Source organism: Lithobates pipiens, unplaced genomic scaffold, assembly GCF_037356315.1.
Source record: "Lithobates pipiens isolate NorthernLeopardFrog02 unplaced genomic scaffold, aLitPip1_a1.2 Scaffold_30, whole genome shotgun sequence".
Lineage (NCBI taxonomy): Eukaryota > Metazoa > Chordata > Amphibia > Anura > Ranidae > Lithobates > Lithobates pipiens.
This window is the reverse complement of record NW_027507791.1, coordinates 98,591,495-98,603,499: the sequence shown is the minus strand read 5'-3', so window position 1 is coordinate 98,603,499 and position 12,005 is coordinate 98,591,495. Positions and strand designations below refer to the sequence as shown.

Sequence of the window (12,005 nt, the reverse complement as noted above, 5' to 3'; positions counted from 1 at the left end):
TACTATCTGGCGCACATCAGAAAGTTCACCACCCCTGCAGGATATAATAGAAGTCTATGGCAAAGTACAGCTAAGCCGCAGGTGCACTGCACGGCACCCTCTGTGTGGGTAAACCACAGCGCATCATTGTGAAAGCAGCCTCAGGCTGCTTTTGACATGATCGGTTCCAACACAATCAGAACCCCCGTTCACCTCTATTGAACCACAGATGTAAACTCACTTGTGGCCATTTACACCCACCTACCTCCAATCCGATTAAATAAAAATAAGACGGGGGGGTTGGGGTGGGGGGATCTGCCCCTTTTCATCTAGGCAGATGTTATCTGAGGGCCCATAGAGTTGAGCGGGCTGTGTCTGTGTCAGCTCTGCATGTGCGGACTGCACTTGGACCTGTCATCAGCCCGCTCATTGTGGCCCGTGACTATGTACCAAGTTGCTTATGTGGCCCTCGCTCTTCAAAAGGTTGGGCACCCCTTCTTTAGATGAATATCCCATTGTCATATCTTTTACAACGGAATGGTATAATATACACTGTATATAATATACATTACACTCTACAGTATATGTGTTGTAATAATAAGAGCATTGATTATTCACAAAAGGGCAGACACTCCAGTACAGAAGCCATAGCTTGGGCAAATCATAAGACTTTTCCTGAGGACTAAGGTGATTGTCAGCAGGGACAAGATCAATTGTGCATATTTGCAGCTCTGTGTTATTCCACATAAACCGTAGCTCCCTACTGCCATATAGTCAAAGCCATAAATACCCATTGTTCTATATTTTTAAGAAGATTTCCCAATCAATAGCAGCATTTTATTTTATATTTTTTTTTATTCTTAATCAAAATGTGTGCATAAGGAGGGCATAAATGGGAGGTCTAAATTGTGTATTCTGTTTATAGGTGTACCTACTGAAGTCTAAGGTATATTTTGTCATAGAGTGGGTCACACTCAAATGGACCTTTCTCTGCATAACCTGCCCATTGTCGGAAGGCACGTTCACCACAGTGCTCACACTGGGGAGATTGCCATTATTCTTTGTAGCAGTTCCCTTGTATGTAGAAAAAGGAGAAGCTACAGGAGAGGGGAAGGGGTGGAGGGTAGCAGTATTTATGCTTACATGTTAGCTATCCTTTAACCTCCTGAGTTCACTTTAAAGCAAACTTGTCCTACATCTGGGTCATTTAAATTGAGGCTATGATTAAAATGGTGCATGCTTTTTTCTGTTCTGATGAAGAGGGCAGAACAACAACATGATACAAAGTCCCACAACCCCTGCCTTTGAAGTTTACCTAACACAGCACAAAGTCCCACAAACCCTGCCAGTGAAGTTCACTTAATACAGCTTCCTATGATGGGGTGGCAACAATGCTGCCCTGCTTCTGAATTCAGAGTAGAGTTGCCAATCTCATGTAAGCTGTGTCTGCTTACGCTGTAGTGTGATGAAAAAATGTTGCGGGGCGTATGGCTTTTAGCATAGTCACTGTTGATTCACATTCCCATTTCTTGTCAATGAGCACCTGGCCACATCTTATTCTGCCCACTACTTTCTAAACTAACAGAACTGCCTCAGCTGAGAAGATCCTTCCACTTTGAGCTGCAGTTTCTGGGAAGGAGAGCATGCGAGATGCAAATATTTAGGATTTGTTTTTGACTGTCATACAGTAATCTTTTAAGGGCCAAATTTCTGCATAGTTAACATCAGTTGTGCCTAGGATGACAGGGTTGTCAGAGGCGACACACAGCCTCCCACACATCATTTAGTGGACTACCAGGAACATATTCTTCTGAACAAGTAAAGATTCCAAATTACTGTCCTACCTACCAGTGCAATCCTGCCAGGTTTGCTGAACCTTAAAAGTGGGCTAGTGGGGCAGGGAATATAAATGTGGCCATAAGTATGGGTATAATTAATGAGTTGCATAAGATTCATTAGGTCTTGATTCATTAGGTCTTTTAGAGCAGCGGTCGCCAACCAGTGGTCTCTGGGCCACTTATGGTCTACGAGAAAATATGTGGATGGTCCGTAGGGGTTCTGTTGCAAATTTTTATTTAGGGAGATGTATACCATCCAATGCTGTTGCCAGTGTTGTTCTCAGTGCATACCTGATGCCTCCACTGTAGTTCCATCTCCTGTGAACTCAGAGGGAGGTGTAGGGAGTAGCGCAAGCAGTGGGAGGTGAAGAAAGAGGAGACTACCAATGGCAATGCTGATCACAGACTGTGAGAGGGAACATGAAGCTCAAGCACATGGCTGGATAAGGGGGTGAGATCCAATGATGAGTTTGTGTAAGGCAGCAGTATGAAGCAGAGTACGGGGGGGGGGGGGGTTAGGGGTGGAGGAGGGCAGAGAGCTGGAGCTTTGTGTGTATAAGGCAATAGTGTGATCCGGGGGGGGGGGGGTGGGGGCAGAGAGCCAGAGCATTGTTTATATAAGACATGTAAAATTCATGTAAGTGATCCGCGGGATTCAAAATAGTGGGTTTAGTGGTCCGTGAGGTCCAAAAGGTTGGCGATCACTATTTAAGAGCATTGCATTAGCTGCAGACATTTTTATTTCTGGCTTATTAAGCTTTATTGGCACTTGTCAGCTTAGCATCTGTCTCCAACATTTTCTTCAGACTCTTCAGGAGCTTCTTGGAAGATTGGGAGAAGCAGAAGGAGGCTCAGCTATTCATCAGAATGGGGAACTCATTCTTGAGCGTATTAGGAAGAGTCGAGAAAGACGAGAACAAATTACGGCTGAAGAAATGGGAGCTGTCATACAAGAGCGGGATGCTGCTCGTGGTCAGGTAAGATGCAGCACTGTGATTATTTGGTCTTGTGTTTCTATGGTAAGGATGATATTAAATATATATTGAAAGCAATAATGCCTGTTTATCTTAAGTGTTAAGTGTTTGTCAATTTAAAATCTTTTCTCAAGTCATCTTCCAGGGCAGCATCTCTCAGATGCTGCCCTGGAAGACTCCTAAAAAAAGTTACCAGGTATCTAACAAGTTTTTTTTGTTTTTTTTTGTTTTAGATGGAGTGGAGAACAAACACTTCAGGGGAGATTTTCTAGAAGTGGTGCACACAGAATCTGATGCAGCTGTGCATAGTAACCAGCATTTGCGTTTTGTTGTCAAAGCTTAATTGAACAAGCTGAAGGTTGAAGTTGATCGGTTACTATACACTGCTGCATCAGATTCTGTGTGCACCACTTTTGGTAAATCCCCCCCTTCCTGTCTGTTTTTAACTGCTATCTGGGACCGCTTCCTGATGATATTAATTCCACCACACAAGGAGTGAGGAAAAGAATATGCAATAGGGACATGAAAAAAAAATCTAAAAGGGGTCTAGCCTTCTCGTTTTATACTAAAAAGGCATGTTTATCTCTCCCCATGTTGCTGTTGGAGTGTTCCCCTCACTTCCTGTCTAGTAAAACATGGTTAGTAGGACAAGAAGTGAAAATAAATCTCTCTAAACCTTCTCTTCTCTATCTTATACTGAAATAAAAGTTTTGGCTTGATATACACTTTATTGATTTACTTAGCAAGCTGAATAGTAGTAACTGTTAGGTACCTGGTGATGAGCCTGACTTGATGGGAAAAGACTTCTCTTACAGCTCTGGTTCAGGGACCACTGGAATGGAGACAGTGGCCCCCGTGAGCGCAGTGGGGTAGGAGTGTCTGACTGGAAGCAGCGGCTGGTTACTTCTGAATGATGGAACTGCAGAGAAGATGGTAGACAGGCAGGCAACGATCAGCAGGCAAGGCAGCGCAGCAGGGACCGGGTGCAGCACACTTGAACAGCAGAAGAATAGTCAGGCAGGCCGGGTCACAATGGATAAGCAGACAGGTAAGTACAGCAGGCAGAAGAGAAGTGCAGGCAGGCAGAGGTTCGGCAACAGAGGTACAGTCCAAAGCAAGGTCAGGCAGGCCAGGGTCAGAGCAGGAGAGGTCAGCAAGGTCAGACGGCAGCCGGGTCAGATATCACAACAGCAGGCAGATAGCAGGTAGTTCGGGTACAGAGCTGCAGACAAACAGCACCGAGTAGATGCAGCAGCCTCCTTTAAATAGGCCCACTGGCGTCAAACCGCGCTAACGTGCACGCCGCGTACGCGCAAACCGCGAGTGCCGCGATCGCGAATGTTGCGCATCCGCTCGTTCTGTGCGGGAGAAACCCTGACATTGCCCCCCCACAAGGGCAACCTCCGGGTGCCCACAAGGTGCCTCTTTTCCGGATGAGCAGAGAAATAGGCACGGACCAGTCTGTTGGCATGTAAATTACCATCGGGTTCCCACGAATTACTTTCTGGACCGTACCCCTTCCACTTGACCAAAAACTGTCTCTGACCTTGTCTCCTTCTACAATCGAGGATAGCCTCCACCTCATACTCTTCACTACCATCGATAAAAACGGGTTGAGGTGGTCTGGAACTTCTACCCGGAAAGGGATCGGGCACCGAGGGCTTCAGCAAGGACACATGAAAGACTGGGTGGATTTTCATTGAATCAGGCAAGACCAACTCATACGACACCTCATTAATCCTTCTCTTTACAGGAAAGGGTCCCAAAAATTTGGGCGCAAATTTCTTAGAAGGACAGGCTAATTTAAGATTGTTCATGGAAAGCCATACCTGATCTCCGACCTGCAGGTTCAATTCCCCTCTTCTCTTATGATCAAAGGTCTTCTTGCTGTCTGCTTGAGCTTTGGATACCGCCTCTTGTAACACCCGATTGTTATGACTGAGGAAGGTCACAGTGTCCTGGACTGCTGGAACTGGTGACTCTGAAAGAAAGTCAGGCAGAAAGGTTAAGTGAAACCCGTAATTAGCAAAAAAACGGGGACTGCCCTGTGGCTGAGTGACTAGCGTTGTTGTAGGCAAACTCCGCAAGGGGCAGCAGAGATACCCAATCATCCTGGACAAAGGACGTGAAGCATCTGATGTACTGCTCCAGGGTCTGGTTGGTACGCTCAGTCTGTCCATTGGTCTGGGGGTGGTAGGCAGATGACAGAGCCAGCTCGATCTTCAAACTCTCACACAGGGCCCTCCAGAACCGGGAGGTGAATTGGACCCCCCTGTCAGACACGATGTTAGCAGGTAGTCCATGCAGTCTGACTATCTCCTTTATGAACACACGGCCGTCTCTGGAGCAGATGGAGTCCCTTTCAAGGGCAAGAAATGGGCCATCTTAGTCAGTCTATCTACAACCACAAAAATGGCCGTGCAACCTTTAGAGCAGGGAAGCTCGACAATAAAGTCCATCGTGATCATCCTCCAAGGCTAATCAGGTGCAGGAAGAGGCTTCAGAAGTCCCCAGGCCCGATTCCTTGTTGCCTTGCTCCGGATGCACGCAGGACAGGAGTCGACATACTTCTTGCAGAATTCATTCAGGCCGGGCCACCAGAAGGTACGCTGTACCAATTCCAAGGTCTTACGGGGCCCAAAGTGTCCTGCTAACGGGTGATCATGGAGGAGGGCTAGAACTTTAATCCGGATGCTTTCAGGCACAAAAACTTGGCTCTCCTTCCATAGAAGACCCCCTCTGGAAATCAGTGTGACCTCTGGTGGTGCAGGTGAATTAGTGGATGCCTCCCTGATCTGCGCCAGCAAGTCTGGTTGCACAAGTAGAAAGGTACTCGCAGGTAGTATAGTGTCCGGAGCAGCAAGGACTTTGGGGCAATCGTACATATGCGAGAACGCCTCTGGTTTCACATTTTTAGATCCGGGACGGTAAGTAATGTGGAAACAGAAACGTGAGAAAAACAGGGCCCAACGGGCCTATCGGGGCTTCAGACGCTTGGCAGTCCTCAGGTATTCGAGGTTCTTGTGGTCAGTGTAGATCAGCACTGGATGAACTGCACCTTCCAACAAGTACCTCCATTCCTCCAAGGCAGATTTGATAGCGAGTAATTCACGGTCACCGACATCATAGTTCTTCTCGGCAGGGGAAAGCTTTCGGGAGAAGAACCCTACGGGATGCATCAAATCGTTACCGCCTTGCCTCTGGGACACAACTGCCCCCACAGCTACTTCGGAAGCGTCCACTTCAAGAATATATGGTAGGGAAGGATCTGGGTGGCTGAGGATGGGGGCAGAGGTGAACAGTCTTTTGAGTCTCTCAAAGGCCTCCTGGGCTTCCATCCCCCAGTGGAAGCGTACACACTGTTTTGTCAACTGGGTAATGGGGGCAATTATGGCGGAAAATCCCTTAATAAATTTTCTGTAAAAATTGCAAAGCCCACAAAACGTTGTACCCCCTTTTTATCCGTAGGTGCAGGCCAGTCCAGAACAGCGGAAACCTTCTGAGGATCCATCTTAATGCCAGCCGGGGAGATCTCAAGCCCGAGGAATTGGATGTTCCGTTGCTCAAAGCTACACTTCTCAGCCTTAGCATACAGTCCATGCTGACGGAGCCGGAGTAACACCCTGCCCACGTGACCCCGATGCTGTTCGAGAGACCCCGAAAAAATCAAAATGTCGTCCAAGTAGACGATCACAAAAATGTCCAGGAAGTCCTTGAACACGTCACTAATGAGATGCTGGAAGGTGTCAGGAGCATTACAAAGGCCAAAGGGCATGGCCAGGTATTCGTAATGCCCGAAACGGGTCCTGAATGCTGTCTTCCACTCGTCCCCAGCCCGAATGCGAACCAGGTTGTAAGCCCCCCTTAAGTCCAACTTGAAGAAAATCGTAGCTGATCTCAGTTTTTGAAAGAGCTCCGGCATCAGAGGAAGAGGGTAACGGTTCTTGACCATGATCTTGTTAAGCTCACGATAGTCCACGCAGGGCCGGAGCGACTGGTCTTTCTTAGTCACAAAAAATATTCCAGGGAGGTGGAATGTTGAATGAACCCCTTCTCCAAGTTTTCCGTAATATAGACCTTTAAAGCCTCCTGCTCCTTCTCAGACAGGGGGAAGATACACCCAAACGGGATCTCAGCTCCTGGAAGAAGTTCAATGGGGCAGTCATAGGGGCAGTGAGGTGGAAGTGTGTCTGCTCCTCGCTTGCTGAAAGCATCTAAAAATTCATGGTATGGTTCAGGCACCAGCTGGCATAAGTCCTGATCAGAATCAAGGCAAAGAAGGGTAGAGGGCACAACAGAATTCACACGAAGACAGTGCTCTTGGGAGTAGCTGGACTGGAACTTGATCTCCCCTGTAGCCCAGTTGATGCAGGGATTATGGGCCTGAAGCCAGGGGATGCCCAGGATCACAGGAAATAGAGGGGAAGAAATCACATCAAGGGTGAGGAGCTCCTTGTGCTGGGAAGGGGTACAAGCCATCAGGGGTAGCGTCTCTTGGGTTACTTGTCCCGATTTGATGCGGGACCCATCAGCCAAGAACACAGACAGTCCATGGGTTTTCTTCTGAAGGGGCAAGGCTTGCAGACTGGCAAAGGTGGCATCGACAAAACAACTGCAAGCCCCAGAATCAATGATGGCGCTGGTGAGACCGTCCTTCCCTGGAACTGCAATGAGAGAGGGAGAGCAAGGTGGGTTGTGCTGGCTGGCAGGGAAACAGGAACAGGAGACACAGAGGAAAGGCACTTACGTGTCTTAACAGGGCAGTTGTTAACATCATGTCCGGACCCCCCGCAGTAAAGACACAAGTTCAGCTGGCGATGACGGGCACGTTCCTCTGGAGACAAGGTGGGACGCATCAATCCCAGCTGCATTGGCTCAGGAGTGTCAAGAGCAGGACTGGCAGGGTCCCTTTGCAGAGCAGGCTGAGGACAGAAGGCAGGAATAGGAACCCTTGCAGTCATCCAATTCGAGCGATGGGGCTGAGTTGAGCGCTCGGACCGCTGTTCCCGAAGTCGATGGTCAATTTGTATGGCCAAGGTGATCAACTCCTCCAAAGAGTCCGGGATACCGACACGGGCCAGTTCATCTTTCAGTCCCTCAGAGAGGCCCATGCGGAACTGATGTCTTAGAGTAGAGTCATTCCATTGGGTGTCTGCGCTCCAGCGCCGAAAGTCAGTAACATAGTCCTCGGCCGCACGGCGGCCTTGCTGGAGCGCAGACAGAGCAGATTCAGCTGTGGCAGTTCGCTGAGGATCTTCATAAAGCTGTGCCATAGCCTCAAAAAATGAAAAAAGGAATGGGTAATAGCACTGTCACCCTCCAGGAGACGGTGGGCCCACGTCTGGGGTTCTCCCTGTAGTAGCGATATCACAAAGCCCACCTTGGCAGCTTCAAGTGAAAAAGTCCTGGGTTGGAGGGCGAAGTATAGCTGACAGGCATTACAAAAGGCCCAAAACTTGGATCGGTCTCCCGAGAACCTTTCTGGAACAGGTACTCTCGGTTCAGGAGGGAGCATCACCACTGCAGACTGGGTAGCAGGCTGAGTAGGAAGAGGAGGTGATGCTGAGGTGGAAGGACTGGTACTGGAAAGATGTTGAACTTGCTCTTCCAGTCTGGTATATCCCTCTTGGAGCGACTTCACAGCCTGTGTAAGGGCCGCTAAGTGGGTGCAGATCTCCTTCCTGGCAGAAGCTTCTCCCGCAGGCTCAGTCATGGCTGTTTGTACTGTTAGGTACCTGGTGATGAGCCCGACTTGATGGGAAAAGACTTCTCTTACAGCTCTGGTTCAGGGACCACTGGAATGGAGACAGTGGCCCCGTGAGCGCAGCGGGGTAGGAGTGTCTGACTGGAAGCAGCGGCTGGTTACTTCTGGATGCTGGAACTGCAGAGAAGATGGTAGACAGGCAGGCAGCGATCAGCAGGCAAGGCAGCGCAGCATGGACCGGGTGCAGCACACTTGAACAGCAGAAGAATAGTCAGGCAGGCCGGGTCACAATGGATAAGCAGACAGGTAAGTACAGCAGGCAGAAGAGAAGTGCAGGCAGGCAGAGGTTCGGCAACAGAGGTACAGTCCAAAGCAAGGTCAGGCAGGCCGGGGTCAGAGCAGGAGAGGTCAGCAAGGTCAGACGGCAGCCGGGTCAGATATCACAACAGCAGGCAGATAGCAGGTAGTTCGGGTACAGAGCTGCAGACAAACAGCACCGAGTAGATGCAGCAGCCTCCTTTAAATAGGCCCACTGGCGCCAGACCGCGCTAACGCGCACGCCACGTACGCGCAAACCGCCTGCCACGCGCGTGCATGCGAGTGCATGCGAGTGCCGCAATCACGAGCGTCGCGATCGCGTACGCGCACCTGCGCATCCGCCCGTTCCGTGAGGGAGAAACCCTGACAGTAACAGTTGCTGACGCCAGGCCTACAGAACAACAAATAACATCTGACAGTGGTCCTGCAAAAATAGAGATGAATATTATTGCAGAACAATATTTTGTGTGCAGCCATTCCTATACCCAGCTTATGAACTCTGCCAACACTAGAGCCGGCCTGCCCAAATAACGGCTATATTCTGTGCCGTTTAAACTGAGAACTGGATAGGGTCAAATATTATACTCTTACTATATATATATATATATATGTATATATATATATATATATATATATATATATATATATGTGTTTGTGTGTTTGGCGCTGACCCCCAAAGGAGCTGCTGAATTTGTTTGGGCCTGTACTCTGCGATTAAACCCCCACTTATGGTGTACGAGAAAATATGTGGATGGTCCGTAGGGGTTCTGTTGCAAATTTGTTCCCTTGACACAGCTGTGATGCAATGTTGGTGTGAAGCTAATAATGAAGGATAACCCCACAATATGCAATGCAACAACAGTATACATTTTTGTTATTACCTGGGTATCCGATGTTCCACCTGCAGGAAAAGGAGCAATGCTCCACACCAATTGTACTTAACCAGAAACTTACTTTTACTGGGGTTAGTGTAAAATAGTAATTACAGCATTTGCACTGTCACACCAACATAATGTAACAGCACAATAAGAATACACAACCATTTGTACATATGAATTTGTCTCAGATTATCCCTAAGAGAGTGTCTCCAATTGGGACTAGTGCTCAGAGTGACTATGACTTACTCTGGTGAATAAAGAAATGCAAATGATAAATATGGTACAACACAACTACAAGGGAGCTCCCCCTACTTTAATGGGATGCAAGGCCTTGCAATAGCAGATGCAGTCTCTTTAGTCTTCAGTCTTCTGCTAGCTATGTGTATTTGTAACAGTTGTAATCCAACAGTAATCCACTTGTAATTCCCTTTGGTGTAATTGCTTTGGAATAACACAGTGCTTATAGTGTTGTGATGAATAGCCTTGAGGCTTGTTTAAACTCAATCTTTACTTTGGTTCTCCTTCGTGGGACTAGAGGTCCCAACAACACCGTGTCAAAGTCTAGGTGTGTAACAAAGTGTATTAGGAAACTGTGGGCAACAGCCCTCTCACCAATTTAGGTCTGAAGAATAAGACAGCTCCACTCCGCTGGTCTCAGTCCATTTGCTGCGGCCATGCCATCACGCTGTTCTGCTTCACATGGTCACCGAACTCTCCGTTACTTCCGTCGGGGTGCCTCTGGATCCTTCCCGATCCGACCACACTGCTATCCCAGCAGGCTGTGTTGTGAAGTCCTCCTCTGGCTTCAGATTGCTGCTCCGTACCGAGCAGGCCGCAGTGCTGTGGGACACACACACCCACAGGTCCTTTCAGGCAGGCCATGTGTCCAGAAGAGAAAGAAAATGGCTGTGCGGTCTCTTTTATAGCCTACCCAGCATGCAATTCAGTTCAGAAGAATCATGGGTAGGTCACCTGGCATTCTAGGTTATAGCAGAATGTAAACAGAACATTCACTTCCTGTTATCTTTCTAGTGCTATAGAAAAAGAAAATCATTCAAGTCCATTTCCTGTTATTGGCTGCTAGATGGCACCAAATACTAATGAATAACACTGTCCATAGTCTTACATTGCATTAACATTGCATTAGTAGGCAAAAATGTCAGCGCTACACACACACACACACACACACACACACACACACACACACACACACACACACACACACACACACACACACACACACACATATATATATATATATATATATATATATATATATATATTAGGCCTTATGTATCGATGTATCTGTACAAGAAACTGTTATGTTTTTACACGCATACAGAGTAATCTTTCCCAGCAAATCAATGTTATTCCCAAGAGACTGGTCACACACTGTGGGGTTGATTTACTAAAACTGGAAAGTGCAAAATCTGGTGCAGCTTCCAGGTTTTTTGTCAAAGCTTAATTGAACAAGCTGAAGTTAGCAGCTGATTGGCCACCATGCACAGCTGCACCAGATTTTACAGTTTTAGTAAATCACCCCGTGTGTGTGTGTGTTGGAAGGGCTCTTGGGAGATGTATTTTTGGGGGTACGACTATGTGAATAGCAAGAATGAACATGGTACGGTACAATAAAAAAATGTAATCTGGGACATGCTGTAGAGGATGAGAAGGTGGTTTGTGGGTAAATACAGGTATTGCTTGGACATTAAAGCCAGTTCAAAAAAAAAATCCGCCAACATTAGGCCCGTGTGTAAGTCGGCTCATCTGACAGAAGCACAACAGAACACAACAGCTCATCGGTGCGATCAATGTAGTTACTTTGCATATTGAGTGCAGCAGCTTTCGACCGGAGCTGAGAGCTTTTTTTTCGAATAATGTGTACCAGGCTTAAACCTCTCTGTTCAAGATAACCCATAGGGTTCTGTGTATCCTGTGCCAAAATATAAGGACTATTCTCTCTGCACTAAAAGTTGCTGATCTATTTACTTTTTGGGGTTTCTGTTTCCTCCATTTGCAGGTAAATGTTAAATAGATACATGGATCACTACTTGCTCTTCAAAGTATTATTGGTCTTTTATATAAAGCATAATTATCACACTTGTTTCTATTTTTAAAAAAAATAGATGCTGTGAGTTTAGGCTTTTTTTAAACAGATTTCTCAGCGACAGGGTTAAAACACCATCCCTACACCAATCCTGAAATGTCTCAGATTCCCGTCTGCAGATTGACATCCCTATTCCACTGCTCAGAGGGCCCCGTCACTCTCCTGAGCTGCAAAATAGGGTCACAGATGCTCTCGCAGGTACAAAGC

The 12,005-nt window shown here is 47.4% G+C and overlaps 1 protein-coding gene across 5 annotated transcripts in view; it reads left to right on the top strand.

The window, feature by feature from the left end:
* Positions 1-12,005, top strand: part of MIPOL1 (mirror-image polydactyly 1) — a 693,631-nt gene that overhangs the window by 327,203 nt on the left and 354,423 nt on the right. For all 5 annotated transcript variants that reach the window (XM_077464676.1, XM_077464680.1, XM_077464677.1 and 2 more), the window contains one exon: positions 2,624-2,794. In XM_077464676.1, coding sequence (XP_077320802.1) covers positions 2,624-2,794 — 171 coding nt within the window. The remainder of the gene's footprint in view (positions 1-2,623; positions 2,795-12,005) is intronic.